Source organism: Coffea arabica, chromosome 8c, assembly GCF_036785885.1.
Source record: "Coffea arabica cultivar ET-39 chromosome 8c, Coffea Arabica ET-39 HiFi, whole genome shotgun sequence".
Classification (NCBI taxonomy): Eukaryota; Viridiplantae; Streptophyta; class Magnoliopsida; order Gentianales; family Rubiaceae; genus Coffea; species Coffea arabica.
The window spans coordinates 23,227,530-23,249,539 of NC_092325.1; the positions used below are offsets into that span (position 1 = coordinate 23,227,530).

Sequence of the window (22,010 nt, forward strand, 5' to 3'; positions counted from 1 at the left end):
CTCTCAATAGATCAAACTTACAGTTATCTTATGGTTCACCAAGCTTCTTGACCAAGCCCTTATTGCCTCGAGTCCCAAGGTCAGCCAATTGAGATTTGGGCGTCCCCCAATTCAGTTATAGGTCGAGGAGATTCACTCCAACGACATGCAGTCAATCAGTTACAATTCAGTCAATCAATTACAATTCAGTCATGTGCAATTCAGTTGTACAATTAGTTGAAAGAGAACGAGTGCGATAAAGTACACACTCGACTCAACAATTATCAATCGTTCAATCTATAAGAAGCAATTCACATAATTGCAACAAGTCATGTACTTGACACTTACCAATCAAAATAAGGGAGTAAGTGCTCAAACAAGTTTTTAGGCGTCCACTTCGAGATCCTCTTGAAGGTCCGCTTGAGTGCCTGAGCAAATAATAATTGACTATCACACACTATTACTTACAAACCCCTTGCTAACAAGGAAGATTGTACACTTGTACAATACTAAGAAAGTGTCATGAAAGAGAGACTTAATTACTCGAAAATCGAGACTCAAAAGTGGTGTTTAATAACACAAAAAAAACTGATTTCCTCCATGAAATCAAGTTTAGAATGGTCAATCAATATCAAAGGATAGGGAAGAGTTTCCAAAAACTCATTTCCCAACAAGTCAGTAAAATTCAGTTTTAAGTGACAATCTTTGAAATTTCAGATCTTTCACTTAGTAGGTCTAAAATTGAAAAACTTTCAAAGTTCTAAAAATTTCTAGAAGACACTTTTCCAAGATTCTAAATGGAAGACATTCAAATTTCAGCTCAAAGTGACTGATCTGAACAAGCAAGGCAGTTTCAGTCATGTCTTTCGGCAATCTTTGAAAATTTGGCAAAATTCACAGAAAGTGAACTAGTTTTTGAAATTTGTAACACAATAATAGTTCCTAATAAAGTTTCAAACACAACAAATGGAACTAAATTCGGAGTCTTGAGTATCAAGATACAGCAGTTCAAAGTCTGTAAAATTTCACTACTAAACAGTGAATTTTAAGATTTTAAAAGTAAACTTTGGGACATCATTTGGGTATTGAAATGGCCTTAAAATAACACTAAATTTGGTACAATTCAACTTCCATATGAGGACTACTCCTCTATCAAATTTCACGTAAAAAAATCATACGGGAAGGTAGTTAACAAAACTACCAAAGTTTAGGAAATTCTTAAAGCAAATCTGTCTTCTTGCTTTCTTTTCATTTTTCAAACATTTTGCACCATGAAATCAACTCCAATTATATCCATTTTTGAAACCAAGGTTCTAGGAATACTTAATAAGCATTTGACAAGCAATGGACATCAAGAGTTTTAAAACAAAATGTCCCAAATTAAACCTAACCAGTCGGCTATCAAGAAGAAAACGTTTTCCAGATTTCCAGCTTTGGTACAGTTTGTAAAGTGAACCATATCTCACTCAATACAACTTGAAATTAAGAATGGTTGGTGGAGTTGGAAACTAGAATGAAAACTCTACATTTTATCAGAACAAATCATTTTCAAAATCAGTTCACAAGTAACTCGAATTCAAGCCACAAATTGCAGCTTCTACCATTATCTCGGATAGACCGTCAGAACAGGACAGCAATTTTGCCGAATCACTATGGCTCACTCAGTTCAATCTAGAAAGTGAATTTTATACCGTTGGAAAGCTACAAATGTCTAGTTTCAAATGCCATAGATAGCACTCAATTTTGACTTTTGTACAAAAAGTTATGTTCGATCAAAGGGGCCCTATTCAGACTGCCTGAACACATTTTTCAGTTTTCTTCAAATTTCGAAATTTTAAGTTTTGCTCAACCAATTCAAATGATTTTTGGTAAAAACTTTCTACACACCCTATACAACATATATCAACCAATTTCACAGCAAAACAACCCACAAAAATTTGAAAAGCAGGTATTGTGAGAACCCTCATTTTTTTAAAGCACAATTTCCCCAAATTAATTGCCTTATTCTAGGATTTAAATCATATATTATATGCCCTTACATTAGCTTTTCTAGGTATTACAATAATTTTCATGCATTACACTTCATTCCTTTTTACTTGAAATAAAACATTTTTCTTGAGTTGATTTTAATTAATACACCACTTGCATTTTACCAAGTGTCTTTATATTAGTAGTAGAGACCTTACATGTAGGATTATAGGTGCTAGTTAAGTATTGGTACATTTGGAAAGGTTAAGACACCATTAGTCAAAGATTAGGAAAGAATTGGACAAGTAAGTGGACATGTGGCAAAACCCTAGCCAAGTATCTTGTTAGACCCAAGATTTGAAGATTATTTAAACTAGCCAAAGCCTTTCTTTTTCTTTGTGTTGGCCAAATTTCTTAGCCTCAAGAGAGAGAGTGAGTGAGCTCCATAACCTTGCTTTCTTACCCTAGCAAATCAAGAACAACAATCAAAAGAGAAAGATTTGAGTTAGTAAGAGAGTTCTTCCAACTCTAAGTGTTTTCTTCAAGCTTGAAGACTTACTTTGGTGGATTGATTTTGGTGGTTCAAGCTCACCACAAGAGAGGTATATGTTCTTTAAATCTTGGCTTTTGATGATAGATCATGCACTTGAAGTGTTAATAGCAAAGATACAAGTTGTTTGGTTGAGGCGTGAGGTTAGTTTCTTGAATTAAACAAGTAGTAGCTAGGTTCTTAGTATGCACACCAAGTGTTTGATGAAATGTTTGAATCTTATTCATGTTTGTTTATGAGGTATTATTATGTTTTAAACCTCTTTTGAGCTAGATCTATCACTTGATATGATGATTTGGGTGAAAAACATGTAAGGATGAAGGTTGAACAAGTGTTGAAAAGAGTGGGCTGGTTGTGTTTTGTCTTGGCTGACCGGTTCTTGTAGGAAGGGTTTTCCCTCAATTTTGTTGTTAAAATTATGCCCTAATCAAGTCTAATAAACTAGGTTAACTATTGGTTAAGCCATAAGTAAGTTGGAACGGAATTGAAGCAAGTAAAGTGGTGTTTTTGAACCATTAGTAGACTGTTTTAGGATTCTTGTAGTTATGAGATCATTGTGGCTGCCTTAAATCATGTTGTATGTTATGTTGTGAATTCCCTTGATTCTAGGTGACTTGAATCCTTGTATATGATTACTTGAGGAGTGAATTGGGTGAATTTCGATCAAAATTAATGAAGTTAGCCCTAGAACTAGAGTAGTATGGTATAAGACTGCCAGGGCAAGACTGTTTTCCTAGAACTACAGTGAGTTATGACCGTTTTCCTAAGACTGCCAGGGCAAGACTGTGCATCCGAGAAGAAACTCTTAAAGCCCGATTGGAACTTTTCTTTTGCTGAACATTCATGCATCTACTAAACTTGTTTTCTCATGAACTTTTACCATGGTTTGGACCTTGTTTGCATGATGGATTAAGTAGCTTAGACTACTCACTTGGCCTCTTAATGAGCCTAACCTAGTGGGGCATGAATCTAATTGTTAACGATTTTACTCGTTGCCTAGGTTTGGGAAACGAAGGTGGTCATAACTAAGACATTTGACATCGATCGTTACTTTTGCTTGACAGGTGAGTGTTCCACTACCTGTTACTTGTTATGTGGAATATTGTGTACTTGAAATTATTGAATTGATATTGCTTGAGCCAAACACTGTTTTAATAAAATTGAGGCGAGTGTGTACTTTATCATACTCGACCTTCCTTGTTTGTTTACTGAGGCTCTATTTATTGAATGAATTACCATGGGATGAAATACTGCTATATGTGACTGTGCTTAAGTTGCGTGGAGGATATTCCACCGACTACCGTTACTGTTTGGGTACCCAACCTCACAGGTGAGTCGGCCGTATCGAGCCAGCAAGGGCTTGGTCGAGAAAACCGATAAACCTTGAGGACTGTTTACTGTTCACTGAAACCGGTATACTCGAGTATTACCTAACTACTGTTTATGGAGTGCGGGCCCGGTGGGGGGTTGATTGGTGGACGGAGGCAGGTGAAAGTGGTGTTCTACGGACTTGATATTCTGTGTATACAAGTGTTGACGAAGAGTCAACGGAGACATTTATGATCAAGATCATGGGTATTTTGGCTTTTGAAAGCCACCCGTATCCTTGAATTGAACTGTGGTTAATTGTTATTGTATCATACGATATTTATTTGATTATTTTATGCCTTAATTTGGCTATCTGTTTACTTGCTTTACTTGGAACATCACTGAGCTTTAGCTCACCTCAATCCCTTTGTTTTCCTTAATAGATCGGGGATGGACTAACGGTCGAGAGCTTTCTTAGCTTTGTTTTGCTTGAACTTGTAACCTTTTGTTAAGATGACTTTACCTCTTACTTTTGTAAGCTTGAATTTATAAGTTTGACTTATGTTTTGTAATTGTAGTATGGAATGGTAAGTGTGACTCTTAGCTTACCATATTAAGTTTGGAAAGTTAAATGACGGTTATATGTTATTAGGGTTGTACGATTTAATTTGAAGTTATTTTCCCCAGTTATTTTGAGTTGCTAGTTCTTTGATCGACTGAACCCCGGCGAGAGCTGGGCAGGTCGTCCGCTGATACCCTAGGGTTCGCGCTAGGGAGAGGTGGGGCTATTACAGTTGGTATCAGAGCCTAGGTTTGAATTAGCCTGGGCGAATTAGAAATTTCCGACTTGAGGATTATAGTTGATTAATTCCCTTAAGAGTACTAAAGCTTATCTACACTTTTGTGTAGGATGGACAGACCTAGCGGCCATAGTGATAGTCCTGCTGGTGAGAAGCCCCAAGGAGTACTCCCCATGATTAAGTATCAAATCCGGCCTGGAGGAGCTAGAGTTTATTGGAGCCCGTCAAACCGCTATAGGCGTTGCGAGTGCCGTCATACTTATGCCTACCCTAATGAAGTAGTGTTGGCGGTGGTAAAAGAGCGTAAGGAGCTTGCCAGGGATAATGCTAGGCTTGAAGCCGAGGTGAAGCAACTAAAGGAAGCCAATAAGATGCAAGCCGAGCGGATTAAGGAGCTCGAGTATGACACGGTTGAGGGCCAAGAGAGGATTGACGATCTTTGCGCACAGTTGGGGGAAACTCAGGAACGCATGGTTACTAGGGCAATGAAGGTGAGGACTAGAGCGGAGTCCATTCTGAATGCTTGTGACGATCTGCTAGGAGAAGCAAGTGATGAGGCTTCTTACACTGGTATTGGTTCCGGAGAGGAACCTACTGAGGTTGGGGGGTCAGCTAGTCCCGCCACGGACTAGGCCTTCCCCATTAGGCTAGGATAGTGGATGATTTTGACCTTGTACATAGGAAGGTTAGGGGATGTGATGACCTGGTGGTTGTATAGCTCCTTTTGACTACTTGTGTTAGGTTTTGCTTGATATGACTATATCTGTACTTTTGGGGGCTCGTACTTGCTATTTTGGTCTCGTTATCTTGTAAATGACTGCTATGAGCCTTTTAATGTATAATACTTTGATTGTTGACCTTGATCTTTGATTGTTGACTGTTGACTGTTGATTTTGACCTTGACTTTGACTTTATTCCGTCATTAATTTTAACTGCGGTGCATTTCACTTGCTTATCGTGATTTCGATTTTCATTTCTTATTTGACTTTTCATTATACATAAGCATCTATCGTTTATCATATTTGCTTACCCGATTAGTTATCATACTTGGGCACTAGGCCACTGAGTAATTATGGAGACGAGACAAAGACGTACTCGGGGCCGTGGACGAGAATCCAGGCAAGTCCAAGATCAAGGGGAGGAACAAGGTTCGGTGGCGAATCAAAACCAGGGACCCCGAGGTGATGGAGGGGACCAAGTAGCAACAGCTATTAATCGAATGACTGATTTGTTGGCCCACTTGGTGGACCAGCAGGGTCAAGTACCTGGTAACCAACAAAGGGACCCCGAAGTAGGCGAGGATAGGGCCCTGGAGCGGTTTCAAAAATTTGCTCCTCCAAAATTTCTTGGAGGACCTGAACCTGAAGTTGCCGAGAATTGGTTCGAGCGAATGGAGGATATATTCGCCGCGTTGCATTACTCTGAAGAGAGGCAAGTTACCTTCGCCGTTTTCCAGCTGGAAGGTGCGGCCCGTTCCTGGTGGAACGTAGTAAGGGCCAAGTGGGAAAGGGAGCAAACCCCACGTACTTGGTTAAACTTCACTAGGAAATTTAATGAGAAATTTCTTCCACCCTTAATTCAGGAGAAAAGGGAGGACGAGTTCATTAAACTGCGCCAAGGCACTTCAAGTGTGGCAGAGTATGAGACGCAGTTCACCCGACTTTCCAAGTTTGCTCCAAAATTGGTAGTAAGTGAACAAAAGCGCATAAGGCGGTTTATACAAGGTTTGAATGTAGAAATCCAAAAGGATTTAGTTGCCGCTCGAATTGACACCTTTAAAGATGCGCTTGAAAAGGCTCAACGTGTGGAGCAGACCCGATCTCAAGTTCGGACCTTTCAGGCTAAGAGGCGTAGTGCATCTAGTAGTACTCTTGGCCGAAGTGATCAGAATGTGCCACCTCCGAAGTTTGGAAGGGGTGCGAGTGGAGCCCGAACTGCGGGGACACCAAGAGGTGGAGCTTCATCTAGAGGAGCTCAAAGTGGAAGGGGACAGGGACAACAGAGAACTATCTCCTAAGGAGTTCCCGCACCCACCACACGTGTAAGCTGTGGATATTGTGGTAAGCCAAATCATACCGAAGATAATTGCTGGAAAAAGATGAAGAAGTGCCTTGTTTGTGGAAGTTCTGAACACCAGATTGCCACTTGCCCTGTTAAGAATCGTGACGGGAACGGGGGTACCCAGTCGGAAAAGTCAAACCCTAATCAACCTACCGCCAGTGCAAGTCGACCTAAAACCTCTGCTAGGGTTTTTGCTTTGGACCACCGGCGAGTTCCAGATTCCTCGGAAGTAGTGGAAGGTACGATCCCTGTATTCCACCGCTTAGCTAAGCTTTTGATTGACCCTGGGGCAACCCATTCTTTTGTGAAACTTGCCTTTATGTGTGGTATTGCTGTGAACCCTGTTAAGTTGCCATATGATTTAGAAGTTAAAACACCTACTGGAGATCAAAGCCTAATTACCAATATAGCCTATAAAAATTGCGAGATTTGGGTAGGAGAACGGAAGTTAGTGGGTGACTTGATAAGTTTAGACCTTAAGGGGTACGATGTAATTATAAGCATGGATTTGTTGGCCCGTTATAACGCTCAATTGAACTGTAAAACAAAGGTGGTAGAACTCTCGATACCCGGAGAGGTAACTTTAAGGTTGGACGTGAGAGGTAGGTTAGCCTCGTCTGCACTTGTTTCGGGAATCCGAGCCAGAAAGTTGTTGAGTAAGGGGGCGCAAGGCTACTTAGCCTTCTTAATTAATATTCCTGGAGATAAAGTGAAACTGGAGGATGTTTTAGTAGTGAATGAATTTCCTGATGTCTTTCCCGATGAGTTGAAATCAATGCCACCAGAAAGGGAAATAGAATTTAAGATCGATTTAGTACCTGGAACTACTCTCATTGCAAAAACGCCATACCGAATGGCCCCCGCCGAACTTAAGGAGTTGAAACTGCAATTGCAAGATCTGTTAGAGCGAGGGTTTGTTCGAGAAAGTGAGTCACCGTGGGGAGCGCCGGTATTATTTGTTAAGAAAAAGGATGGTAGTTTAAGACTGTGCATTGACTATCGTGGCTTAAATGATGTTACGGTGAAAAATAAATATCCCTTGCCACACATTGATGAATTGTTTGACCAACTACAAGGAGTAGTAGTTTTATCTAAGTTGGACTTGAGGCAAGGCTACTACCAGTTACGAATTAGGCAAGAGGATATATCGAAAACTGCCTTTAATTCCAGATATGGTCATTTTGAGTTCGCTGTAATGCCCTTTGGTTTAACAAATGCCCCTGCTGCATTTATGGATTTAATGCATCGAGTCTTTAAACCCTACTTGGATCAATTTGTTGTAGTATTTATCGATGATATTTTGGTGTATTCCAAGACTCGAGAGGATCACGAACGGCATTTGAAGATAGTTTTACAGACTTTAAGCGAACATCAGTTATTTGCCAAGTTTAGCAAATGCGAGTTTTGGTTGGAGCAACTTTCTTTTCTAGGGCATATAATATCTAAAGATGGAATTTCTGTGGATCCAGTGAAAGTGGAGGCTGTAGCTGAGTGGAAACACCCGAAAACCCCGACTGAGGTCCGTAGTTTTCTAGGTTTAGCCGGGTATAACCGTCGATTTATCAAAGATTTCTTCAAGTTAGCCGGTCCTTTAACCGACTTAACTAAGAAGCATGGTCAGTTTGTTTGGAATTCTAAGTGTGAATCTAGTTTTCGAGAGTTGAAGAAACGGTTAAGGTCGACACCTGTTTTAGCTTTACCAAATGGGAGAGATAATTTTACTGTATATACGGATGCCTCAAGGGAAGGTTTGGGAGGTGTTCTAATGCAAAATGGGAGTGTAATTGCCTATGCCTCTAGGAAGTTACGAGCGAAATTACCCCACTCATGACTTAGAATTGGCCGCTGTAGTTTTTGCATTAAAGAAGTGGAGTCATTACTTATATGGAGTGACTTTTGAGGTGTATACCGACCATAAGAGTTTGAAATACCTATTCTCTCAAAAGGAGTTAAACTTGAGACAGCGTCGATGGGTGGAATTTTTTGAGGATTATGACTGTACAATTAACTATCACCAAGGCAAGGCCAATGTTGTAGCGGACGCTTTAAGCCGACAAGTGCAAATAGCTGGATTGATGGCTAAGGAATGGAATTTGTTGGAGGAAGTGAGTGAATGGAACCCGCGATTAGACCGACAGAGGGTAATTTTCTGCAATATTACAGTAAGAGCTGATTTGTTGGACCGCATTAAAGAGGCTCAAAGGAATGACCGGATGGTGCAAAAGTGGACAGGAGAAGTGCAGAAAAGGGAGTTACAAGACTTTAACATGAGTTCCGAAGGTATCTTGAAATTTCGAGATCGAATAGTGGTACCACAAGATGAAGTGATAAAAAAGAATAGTTTGGAAGAGGCACATCGGTCCAAGTATACAGTACATCCTGGAAGTAATAAAATGTACCAAGATTTGAAAAGGCTGTATTGGTGGGATAAGATGAAGAAGGAAATTGCTCAGTTTGTCCAAAAACGTTTGGTGTGCCAACAAGTGAAAGTTGAGCATCAAAAGCCCTCAGGTTTTCTGCAACCTTTGGAGATTCCTGAGTGGAAATGGGAACATATTACTATGGATTTTGTATCAGGGTTACCCCGTACCCAGAAAGGTCACGACGCCGTTTGGGTAATAGTAGACAGGTTGACCAAATCTGCTCATTTCTTACCTGTAAATATGAAATATTCTATGGAGAAATTGGCCCAACTTTACATGGATGAGATTGTGAGGTTACATGGGATCCCTGTAAGCATTGTGTCTGATAGAGACCCACGATTTGTGTCTCGTTTTTGGCAACAATTACAAGGAACCTTAGGGACCAAGTTGAATTTTAGTATTACCTATCATCCCCAAACTGATGGACAATCGGAGAGGACCATTCAGACACTTGAAGACATGTTGAGGACCTGTATTCTAGATTTTGGTGGAAGTTGGGGACAATACATGGCTCTGGTTGAATTTGCATACAATAATAGTTACCATTCTTCAATACAAATGGCACCATATGAAGCTCTCTATGGAAGAAAGTGCCGATCACCAATATTTTGGGATGAAGTAGGAGAGAGAAGAGTTTTAGACCCAGTTGCAGTACCATGGATCGAGGATGCGTATGAGAAAGTGAAAGTGATACGTCAGAGGCTTCAGACAGCGCAAAGTCGACAAAAGAGTTACGCTGATAATCGACGAAAGGACTTGGAGTTTGAGGTTGGGGACAAGGTATTCTTGAAGGTTATGCCACTTCGAAGTCTCACGGTAGGAAAAGGAAAGAAGCTTCATCCAAGATATGTAGGACCGTTCAAAATCCTTCAACGAGTTGGAAACGTGGCATATCGATTGGAGTTACCAACAAGTCTATCCAGGGTTCATGATGTATTTCACGTGTCCATGTTGAAAAAATATCATCCAAATCCCACTCATATACTGAAACCAGAGGAAATTGACATTGATGAATCTTTAACCTACGAGGAAAGGCCAGTGCAAATCTTAGATCGAAAAGTGAACGAATTGAGGACTAAGTAGATACCCTTGGTAAAGGTTTTTGTGGAGAAACCATGAGATAGAGGAAGCTACTTGGGAAGTGGGAGAGGACATTCGCGCCAAATACCCTAAGCTATTCAGTGATCAAGGTGAGAATTTCGAGAACGAAATTCTTTAAGGGGGAGAGAGTGTGAGAACCTTCATTTTTTTTAAAGCACAATTTCCCCAAATTAATTGCCTTATTCTAGGATTTAAATCATATATTATATGCCCTTACATTAGCTTTTCTAGGTATTACAATAATTTTCATGCATTACACTTCATTCCTTTTTACTTGAAATAAAACATTTTTCTTGAGTTGATTTTAATTAATACACCACTTGCATTTTACCAAGTGTCTTTATATTAGTAGTAGAGACCTTACATGTAGGATTATAGGTGCTAGTTAAGTATTGGTACATTTGGAAAGGTTAAGACACCATTAGTCAAAGATTAGGAAAGAATTGGACAAGTAAGTGGACATGTGGCAAAACCCTAGCCAAGTATCTTGTTAGACCCAAGATTTGAAGATTATTTAAACTAGCCAAAGCCTTTCTTTTTCTTTGTGTTGGCCGAATTTCTTAGCCTCAAGAGAGAGAGTGAGTGAGCTCCATAACCTTGCTTTCTTACCCTAGCAAATCAAGAACAACAATCAAAAGAGAAAGATTTGAGTTAGTAAGAGAGTTCTTCCAACTCTAAGTGTTTTCTTCAAGCTTGAAGACTTACTTTGGTGGATTGATTTTGGTGGTTCAAGCTCACCACAAGAGAGGTATATGTTCTTTAAATCTTGGCTTTTGATGATAGATCATGCACTTGAAGTGTTAATACCAAAGATACAAGTTGTTTGGTTGAGGTGTGAGGCTAGTTTCTTGAATTAAACAAGTAGTAGCTAGGTTCTTAGTATGCACACCAAGTGTTTGATGAAATGTTTGAATCTTATTCATGTTTGTTGATGAGGTATTATTATGTTTTAAACCTCTTTTGAGCTAGATCTATCACTTGATATGATGATTTGGGTGAAAAACATGTAAGGATGAAGGTTGAACAAGTGTTGAAAAGAGTGGGCTGGTTGTGTTTTGTCTTGGCTGACCGGTTCTTGTATGAGGGGTTTTCCCTCAATTTTGTTGTTAAAATTATGCCCTAATCAAGTCTAATAAACTAGGTTAACTATTGGTTAAGCCATAAGTAAGTTGGAATGGAATTGAAGCAAGTAAAGTGGTGTTTTTGAACCATTAGTAGACTGTTTTTGGATTCTTGTAGTTATGAGATCATTGTGGCTGCCTTAAATCATGTTGTATGTTATGTTGTGAATTCCCTTGATTCTAGGTGACTTGAATCCTTGTATATGATTACTTGAGGAGTGAATTGGGTGAATTTGGTTCAAAATTAATGAAGTTAGCCCTAGAACTAGAGTAGTATGGTATAAGGGTAATGCTGATCCAGGGTTGGAAAAACAGCCACCTTGTCTGAGTTACTGTTGTTGATAGGAGATGAACCACGGTGTGAACTTGGTACTGTTCGAAAGCCCTTCGAGTCTAGTTTCCAACTCCACTGACGGCACCTAATTTTGACTTTTCTATAGTGAATTATGACCATTTTCCTAAGACTGCCAGGGCAAGACTGTACACCCGAGAAGAAACTCTTAAAGCCCGATTGGAACTTTTCTTTTGCCAAACTTTCATGCATCTACTAAACTTGTTTTCTCATGAACTTTTACCATGGTTTGGACCTTGTTTGCATGATGGATTAAGTAGCTTAGACTACTCACTTGGCCTCTTAATGAGCCTAACCTAGTGGGGCATGAATCTAATTGTTAACGATTTTACTCGTTGCCTAGGTTTGGGAAACGAAGGTGGTCATAACTAAGACATTTGACATCGATCGTTACTTTTGCTTGACAGGTGAGTGTTCCACTACCCGTTACTTGTTATGTGGAATATTGTGTACTTGAAATTATTGAATTGATGTTGCTTGAGCCAAACACTGTTTTAATAAAATTGAGGCGAGTGTGTACTTTATCATACTCGACCTTCCTTGTTTGTTTACTGAGGCTCTATTTATTGAATGAATTACCATGGGATGAAATACTGCTATATGTGACTGTGCTTAAGTTGCGTGGAGGATATTCCACCGACTACTGTTACTGTTTGGGTACCCAACCTCACAGGTGAGTCGGCCGTATCGAGCCAGCAAGGGTTTGGTCGAGAAAACCGATAAACCTTGAGGACTGTTTACTATTCACTGAAACCGGTATACTCGAGTATTACCTAACTACTGTTTATGGAATGCGGGCCCGGTGGGGGGTTGATTGGTGGACGGAGGCAGGTGAAAGTGGTGTTCTACGGACTTGATATGCTGTGTATACAAGTTGATGTGAGACGGATCTAGACGAACACCAAGTTGGGATGATTGGCGGAACTTTGACCCTTCTAGAATCACAAGCCACGAACTAAGAAGATTCCTTAACCCACGACTAGCAAATTTAGTGAACCAAAAGTATAGATAGAAGAACGCCACAATCAAGGAGACTACTTGATTGATAAGTTCGATGAACAACTTGAGATTAATTCTCAAGTATTCAAAGGAAATTCTCTTGAGACAAGAGAGAGTGAATAAACTCACATATATTTTATAAAATCTGAAACTGTCCTTTAATGAATGAAAACCTAGGCTATATATAGCCTTACAGGACTCAAACCCTAGAATGTCCAATGGACGACCTTGCCCTTCATTAAGGGTGAAAATGTCTAACAACTAATTGACTAAAATTAAGACTCTAAATTCGGCCAAAGTGAAGTGAAAATTGCCCGAAATTATTAATGCTAACAAACAACTAATAATGGAAACTAAAACCCTAATTAGCAAGCTAGTACTTGGTTCACTAGTCTTCACTTGGTTCTTCCATTTGAAGGAAAGAGTATAGAGTAGTTTCTCCATTATGTAATCCTTCAATGGTCCTCAAGTCATCACCAACTCGTTCTTGAATCGTGCACACAAGAGCTTGAAGTGATTCTTGAATTCTCCTAGCACGCGTTCTTGTAATTGGACCACTGGGTATTTGCATAACTTGAGCACTAGAAGTTTGAGCAGCCTTGAGCCCCTCCTCATTAGTCCCCTCCTCTTGAAGGCGATTTGTCCTCAAATCAAGCTCATCGTCTACATGAAAAGGACTCAAGTCAGAGACATTAAAAGTAGCATGTACCCCATACTCACCTGGAAGTTCAAGTTTGTAGGCATTGTCATTTATACGCTCCAGGACTTGGAATGGACCATCTCCCCGTGGAAGTAGCTTACTACGCCTTTTGACTGGGAACCTCTCTTTGTGCATGTGTATCCATACCCAATCGCCAGGCTCAAAGACCATCTTGCGGCGCCCCATCTTGGCACTTTGGATGTATTGAAGTGTACACTTCTCGATGTTGGCTCGCACCTTAGTGTGTAGCTCACGTATATATGCAGCTTTGTTCTTACCATCCAAGTTAACTCTCTCATGAACAGGTAAAGGAGTTAAATCCAAAGGTGTGAGAGGGTTAAAACCATACACAATTTCAAACGGCAAATAATGTGTAGCAGAATGAACAGTGCGATTGTATGCAAATTCCACATGTGGTAAGCAATCTTCCCAAGATTTAATGTTCTTTTTAATAATTGCGCGCAGTAAGGTAGATAAAGTCCTATTAACCACCTCAGTTTGACCATCAGTTTGTGGGTAGCTAGAAGTAGAAAATAGCAATTTAGTACCTAGTTTACACCACAAAGTTTTCCAAAAATAGCTAAGGAATTTGGCATCCCTGTCAGAAACAATAGTGCGTGGCATGCCATGTAATCTAACTATCTCACGAAAGAATAAATCTGCAACATGCTTAGCATCATCTGTTTTAAGACAAGGAATAAAATGGGTCATTTTGGAGAAGCGGTCAACTACCACATAGATTGAATCATGTCCTTTTCTAGTCCTATGTAGTCCAAGCACAAAATCCATTGACAGATCAACCCATGGTTCATGTGGAATTGGCAAAGGTGTATAGAGACCATAAGGGTGTACCTTTGATTTGGCTTGGTGACAAGTCACACACCTTTCAATGTGCCGTTCTACGTCACTCCTCATGCGTGGCCAGAAGAAATGCTCTTGGAGAATCATTAAGGTCTTGGCAATGCCAAAGTGTCCCATTAGTCCTCCTCCATGAGCTTCGGTCACTAGGAGGGTGCGCATGGAGCTCTTGGGAATGCATAGCTTGTCCTTGTAGTATAAGAACCCCTGAGAGATGAAATAGTGCTCACGAGAGTGTCGTGGCAAGGAGACAAAAATCTCACCAAAATCTGAGTCAGTTGCATAAAGATCTTTAAGGAATTCAAAACCAAGCAACTTAGCATCTAAAGTAGTGATAAGTGCATACCTTCGTGAGAGTGCATCAGCCACTACATTCGTCTTACCTGTCTTGTATTTGATCACAAAGGTAAAACTGTCAATGAAGGTAATCCATCGTGCATGTCGCTTGCTCAACTTGTCTTGGGACTTGATATGCTTGAGCGACTCATGATCTGTGTGCAAGACAAACTCACGAGGGCGAAGGTAATGTTGCCATGTTTGTAGAGCTCGCACTAAGGCCATTAGTTCCTTATCATAGGTTGAGTAGTTTAGAGTAGCTCCATTCAACTTCTCGCTAAAGTAGGCAACTGGGCGACCCTCTTGGAGTAAAACAGCTCCAATACCTATACCAGAAGCATCACACTCTACTTCAAAAGCTTTGTCAAAATTAGGTAAACTAAGAACAGGTGCATGTGTGAGCTTGTGTTTAAGTAATTGGAAAGACTTAGCTTGCTCCTCTCCCCAATGAAATTGCACATCTTTCTTGACAATTGACGTAAGTGGGGCAGCAATGGTGCTAAAATCCTTGACAAACCGCCTATAGAAGCTGGCCAGGCCATGGAAACTTCTCACCTCACTTACATTGGTAGGGGTTGGCCATTCGCTAATAGCCTTCACCTTTTCTTGATCAACATGGATTCCCTGCTCACTTACAACATAGCCTAGGAAAACCAATTGATTTGTGCAAAAGGTACACTTCTTAAGGTTAGCGTAGAGGCTTGCCTTGCGAAGTGCATCGAGGACCATTTGTAAATGCACAACATGCTCATCTAGAGTCTTACTATAGATCAAAATGTCATCAAAGTAAACGACCAGAAATTTACCAATGAAGGAGCGTAAAACATGATTCATGAGCCTCATAAAAGTACTTGGTGCATTGGTTAGCCCAAAAGGCATGACCAACCACTCAAAAAGTCCATGTTTTGTTTTAAATGCAGTTATCCATTCATCTCCTTCTTTCATGCGAATTTGATGGTAACCACTTTTCAAATCAATCTTAGTAAAAATGATAGCACCGTGTAATTCATCAAACATGTCATCCAAACGAGGTATGGGATGGCGGTACTTTACCGTGATGGCATTAATTGCCCTACAATCAGTGCACATTCTCCATCCTCCATCTTTCTTTGGAACAAGTAGAACTGGTACAGCACAAGGGCTTAGACTCTCTTGAATCCAACCCTTACCAAGCAACTCCTCCACTTGTCGTTGCTGCTCCTTGGTTTCCTCAGGATTGGTCCTATATGGTGCCTTGTTTGGAAGGGAAGAGCCAGGAATGAAATCAATTTGATGTTCAATCCCCCTTAATGGAGGCAAACCATTAGGTATATCCTCAGGAAAGACGTCTTGATACTCCTGTAAGAGGTTAGTAATAACACTAGGCAAAGAAGCATCAAGAGCATTAGTGAGTAAGGATTCCTTGCCAAATAAAATAAATAAAACCTGATTAGAATGCAAAGCCTTTCTCACGTCTTTCACCTTGGCAAGCATGCTGGGTTTTCTCTCCTGTGCGGGCTCGAAGACCGAATGAGAGTGATCCAACTTGCTTGAAGAAGGGTCGGCCAACACTAATTTCTTAGCTTTGGCGTTGTCCTTCTTGGTGGTAGCATGCAAGTCATACTCTTTTTGTAGACTAACTTGATCCTCATGTACTTGTTGAGGTGTAAGAGGTGCAAGTGTAATCTTTTTACAATTATGCATAAAAGAGTATTTGTTCAAGAAACCATCAAAAGTGACTCTTTTGTCAAATTGCCAAGGACGCCCTAAGAGTATATGTGCAGCTTGCATGGGTACTACATCACACATAACATCATCTTCATACCTACCAATGCGAAAAGTAACCAAAACTTGTTTAAGAACACGTACCTCGCCACTTTTGTTTAACCACTGAAGCTTGTAGGGACGGGGGTGCTCACTAGTTGGCAAGTTTAGTTTCTCCACCATCAATGCACTAGCAACATTAGTGCAACTTCCGGGGTCAATTACCAAATTGCATACCTTGTTGGTCACATGGCACCTCGTGTAAAAGATGTTGTCACGTTGAAACTCATCTTTACTAGCTTGAGTAGCTAGTGCCCTTCTTGCTACCAATCCAACTTTGTCTTGAGTTGGAACCTCCTCTATCTCATCTTCCTCTTCAACCAAGGGAGGCATGTCTTTGTAATCCTCCTCTTCATCATCAGTGACAATGTCTCCATTTGGTAGGACAAGCATGGTCCTTGGGTTTGGACATTGGCTGGCAATATGCCCAACTCCTTGACACTTCCAACATTTGGTGTCACGATTCCTAGGTTTTGAAGTTTCAATTGTTGGTTTTGAAACAACCTTGGAGTCGGTTTTGGTAAAAGGTGGCCGTGAGCTTGATCCTTGATCTTTCGTCGGCTTTGGAGTGGTCCAAGTATTCGAACCTCTCTCTTCCCTTCTAGGCTGGAATGGTCGAGTAAATGTTTGTGGATGAGGGTTATAATTTCTGGTTGTACCCCTCCTCTTGAGCCTTTGCTCAATCTTGATAGCCTTCTCTACCATATCCTCTATCTCCACATAGTATTGAAGCTCAAGTTGATCGGCTATTTCAACCCTTAAACCACTGAGAAATCTTGCCATTGTAGCCTCTCGATCTTCTTGAATATCAGCTCTCAACATGGAGATTTCCATGTCCTTGTAGTAGTCCTCAACTGAGCGTTGACCTTGTGTCAAGGTTTGAAGTTTTTGGTACAAGTCTCTATGGTAGTGACTTGGTACAAATCGCTTCTTCATAAGTCTCTTGAGCTCAGTCCAAGTGGTTATAGGTGGTTCACCACACCTCCTGCTTGTAACCACTTGTTCCCACCAAACTATGGCATAGTCGGTGAATTCTACTACGGCAAGTCTCAATTTTTGTGCATCGGTGTAGTCATTACAATCGAACACTAGCTCTACTCGACTCTCCCATTCAAGGTATGTATCCGGATCGGATTTGCCTTGGAATGGAGGAATCTTCATCTTAATCCCTTTGATTGCATCACCAATTGCTCTTGTGTTTCTCTTCGGTCGTCGTTGCTCGTATGCCTCATGTTCTGAATCGGCATTGGAGTCACTAGATTCCTCCAAGGTGGATTTTCCCCTAGATTTCCTAGAAGAAACCCTAGATGAACTTAGTTGATCAATCTGCTCATGGATCGTTTCCAGCCTTTGGTCAAATCTCCTCTGCATTTCCTTCCACATAGCATCCATTTTAAGTGATAACTGAGCAATGGTAAGTTCATTTTCCTGAGACATGATGAAACCTGCAAAACTTGACAAATTGTTAGTAGAAAATGCCTCACTTGCTCCCTTAAGTGTTTCACTCCTCTCGTGTTTTCACTCAAGTGTTTATGTCACTCTAATGCTCTCACCAATTCACTCCTCAAGCCTACTTGATTGTTTCCTTTGAAGAAATCAGAAATTTTCTCAAAGAAATTCAATCAAACTTTGATCAAACAGCATCCAATTGTACCAAAGAAACAAGAAGCAAGAGTAGAAACGGAAAGCTCAAGTAATGAAATCGACAAGGAATGGAACGAGGAAAAATTGATGGAAAAAAAACTGTCCAAATACAATGATGGAGTTTCCCAAGTGTTTACTTAATTTCCTAATTGATTTTTTTGGAACCAAGTTAGGTGTAGAACCTCTTTGGAAATTTCCTAAAGTCGGATAGGACCTCCTTAAAATTTTTCCCAGATTTGGTAACTTCCTATTTCCCAAAAATTTTCCAGAATTCCTTCTTCTTAAATTCCCCTCAAAGTCGGCTGGAATTTCCTAAAAATTTTTCCAGATTTGATAGCTTCCTATTTCCCAAAAATTTTCCAGAATTCCCTCTTCTTAAATCCCCTCAAAGTCGGCTGGGACTTCCTAAATTTTTTTTGGTCCAGATTTGGTAGCTTCCTAACCCAAAAATTTTCCAGAATTACCTCTTCTTAAAGCCGACCCTTGCCCCCAAAATTTTCGTCCCTTACTCTCCCTCTAGAACAACAATTCGGCCCTCCCCTCTTTGCTCCACACAAGGACAGTTTTTGACGCTTGGTGCTAAACAATGGCTTCACAAGATGACACAAGCAACGTCACCCAAGAATACCCCAAGCGGCCTGCTCAAGAAACTCCCAAGAGGTTTACTCCTAAGCCAAGAAAGCCCCGTATGGATGCAAGGACATACAAGAAACTGTTTATACGTAGGGAGGTGCAAATCTTCAAGAACCAAGATGGTCAAGATCCTCAAAAATCTCAACGGCTGATACAAGTGATCAAGACTCAAGGTGTGCAAGATTTTCAAGAGGAGGTTGGTCAAAACTTTTGAGTATGCTTTTCTTGTTGTAATTTTCTGGTTTGTTGGAACAATTGTAACAAGACAGAATTGGCAAATAAAAGTGCGGCTTCCTCCTTTGTGGTTTGTTACCCGAATGCCCTTTTTTTTTTTTTTTTTTTACTCTAAGAACACACAATTACTCGGCTGTTCTTGGGTAAAATTCCAGAATTTAATGTCAATCCAATGTTCTCCTTCAATCCTCCAATAACTATCAAGACATGTATCAAAGTTTCAAGACTTCAAGATTAGTTTCAAGAAACTCTAGATTATTGTAGTCCCTCTTCAAGATTCCAACCCCAAACAATTTTAACCACAAAAATCAGTTTAGGAAATTAATGAAAACAACTTGGTGGAATAAACTAAAGTTTGGACAGATTTGGCAAGAAACTTGCGCCCAAGGAAAACCTAATTGCAAGTGAAAACCCTAGCCGTCGCAAAAATTTTTTTTTTTTATTCAAACAGAATATGCAAGGTACACAACTCGGTTACACTTGAAAGCAGGCTTCAAGACAGAATCACACAACAAGTAATGCACGAAGTGGACACGAAGCAAAAGAAAACAAAGAGCGACGCAACAAGAACAAACAAAGGCGGACAGAATTTTTTTTTTGACACAAAGAAAGACACGACCAGATTTGAAGACAAATACTAGAAAACTTACGAAGAAAAGAAAAGGAGAAAAAACAAAGAACCTCAACGGGATATACTTGATGTCGTCGACTAGCTCTGGATACCAACTGATGTGAGACGGATCTAGACGAACAACAAGTTGGGATGATTGGCGGAACTTTGACCCTTCTAGAATCACAAGCCATGAACTAAGGAGATTCCTTAACCCACGACTAGCAAATTTAGTGAACCAAAAGTATAGATAGAAGAACGCCACAATCAAGGAGACTACTTGATTGATAAGTTCGATGAACAACTTGAGATTAATTCTCAAGTATTCAAAGGAAATTCTCTTGAGACAAGAGAGAGTGAATAAACTCACATATATTTTATAAAATCTGAAACTGTCCTTTAATGAATGAAAACCTAGGCTATATATAGCCTTACAGGACTCAAACCCTAGAATGTCCAATGGACGACCTTGCCCTTCATTAAGGGTGAAAATGTCTAACAACTAATTGACTAAAATTAAGACTCTAAATTCGGCCAAAGTGAAGTGAAAATTGCCCGAAATTATTAATGCTAACAAACAACTAATAATGGAAACTAAAACCCTAATTAGCAAGCTAGTACTTGGTGAACTAGTCTTCACTTGGTTCTTCCATTTGAAGGAAAGTGTATAGAGTAGTTTCTCCATTATGTAATCCTTCAATGGTCCTCAAGTCATCACCAACTCGTTCTTGAATCGTGCACACAAGAGCTTGAAGTGATTCTTGAATTCTCCTAGCACGCGCTCTTGTAATTGGACCACTGGGTATTTGCATGACTTGAGCACTAGAAGTTTGAGCAGCCTTGAGCCCCTCCTCATTACAAGTGTTGACGGAGAGTCAACGGAGACATTTATGATCAAGATCAAGGGTATTTTGGCTTTTGAAAGCCACCCGTATCCTTGAATTGAACTGTGGTTAATTGTTATTGTATCATACGATATTTATTTGATTATTTTATGCCTTAATTTGGCTATGTGTTTACTTGCTTTACTTGGAACATCACTAAGATTTAGCTCACCCCAATCCCTTTGTTTTTCTTAACAGATCGGGGATGGACTAACGGTCGAGAGCTTTCTTAACTTTGTTTTGCTTGAACTTGTAACCTTTTGTTAAGATGACTTTACCTCTTACTTTTGTAAGCTTGAATTTATAAGTTTGACTTATGTTTTGTAATTGTAGTATGGAATGGTAAGTGTGACTCTTAGCTTACCGTATTAAGTTTGGAAAGTTAAATGACGGTTATATGTTATTGGGGTTGTACGATTTAATTTGAAGTTATTTTCCCCAGTTATTTTGAGTTGCTAGTTCTTTGATCGACTGAACCCCAGCGAGAGTTGGGCAGGCAGTCCGCTGATGCCCTAGGGTTTGCCCTAGGGAGAGGTGGGGCTGTCACAGGTATGAAAAGCACTGGACAGATTCTGCCAGTTCTAGTTCCTCTCATTTCTCCACTTTCTCTCTACTTCTAACCGTAATTCTTCTCATTCAACACATAAACAACATTAAACAAGCATTTAATCCTAAAGGCAGCTACCTAGAGGTCACACCAAGTCTGCTAGCCTAACAATAAAAGCAAGAAAAATAAATCTCCTCAAGTCCTCTACCTAGTTTCATGCTTAGGATTCAAACCCTTGCACAACCAACCATAAATCTTTGAATTAAAAGGAAGGATCAAAGTGTATCTCTTAACCCTTGAAGAACCAGAAATTTTCTCCACCAAACTTCCAAGAAATTCCCCAAGATAATACCTTTTACCAAGCTCAAGCTAATCTCCAAGTGATGGGTGAGTTGGGTGGTGATTTGTGAAAGAAATGGAAGCAAGATGAAGTGAAATGGAGTGGAGCCTTCTTTCCCTTCTTTCTCTTGAAGGTTCGGCCAGCCAAGAGGGGTGAGAAGAGAGAGAGTGTTTTGTGTTATGAAGCTTCTCTTAGAAGCTTAAGGAATTTGTGGCTAAAAGGTGTTCAAAAGTCAACTAGGAATAGTGTCACGCAAGGGTGTCGTACCACCGTTTTCTCTCTTGTTTGTTTCACTTGTGCACTAATCTTCAAATGTAATTCCTTCAATATTATAACTATTCACCCTTAGTAGTCTAGTATAGGTTTTTTAAATCTCCATTTAACTCCCAAATTCTTGTAACGATAATATAACTAACTAACATTAAGATAAATAATCATAAAAATAACTATTTTAGAAATAAAAAACATGAGTCCTCACACTCTCAATTTCGGCTGGCCACGGAAGAAAAATGAAGGCCTCTTGGTTGTTTTTTTTTTAATCTAAAATACTAGCCAGAAGAAAGGTTTCTCCAAGTCAACTTTGAATAGTATCCAATAGTGTCTTCCGCTTACGTTTTCTTACTATCAATCCTTAGCTTTTCTAACCTTCTTTTAACTCCCAAAATCTTTCTTAATTTCACTAATATCTCAACTTATAATTTTCTAGGGTTTTGGCCAAATTCACTAATAAGTTGCAAAATCAACAATTTTCGAGAAATT

At 39.9% G+C, this 22,010-nt stretch overlaps 2 protein-coding genes across 2 annotated transcripts; one reads left to right on the forward strand and one right to left on the reverse strand.

The window, feature by feature from the left end:
* The first annotated feature begins 6,703 nt into the window (after positions 1 to 6,703).
* On the forward strand, positions 6,704 to 10,172 carry LOC140013421 (uncharacterized). Its single transcript, XM_072062696.1, has 3 exons — positions 6,704 to 7,858; positions 8,613 to 8,946; positions 9,244 to 10,172. The coding sequence occupies exons 1-3, from the start codon at positions 6,704 to 6,706 to the stop codon at positions 10,170 to 10,172; spliced, it is 2,418 nt and encodes an 805-aa protein (XP_071918797.1).
* Positions 10,173 to 13,318: 3,146 nt separating this feature from the next.
* On the reverse strand, positions 13,319 to 17,751 carry LOC113705838 (uncharacterized). The gene is made up of 5 exons (XM_072062697.1): positions 16,405 to 17,751; positions 15,982 to 16,221; positions 15,555 to 15,894; positions 14,246 to 14,882; positions 13,319 to 13,325 (listed from the first exon to the last, which is right to left on the reverse strand). Exons 1-5 carry the CDS (start codon positions 17,749 to 17,751, stop codon positions 13,319 to 13,321), a joined length of 2,571 nt encoding a protein of 856 aa, XP_071918798.1.
* Between the last annotated feature and the right edge of the window lie 4,259 nt (positions 17,752 to 22,010).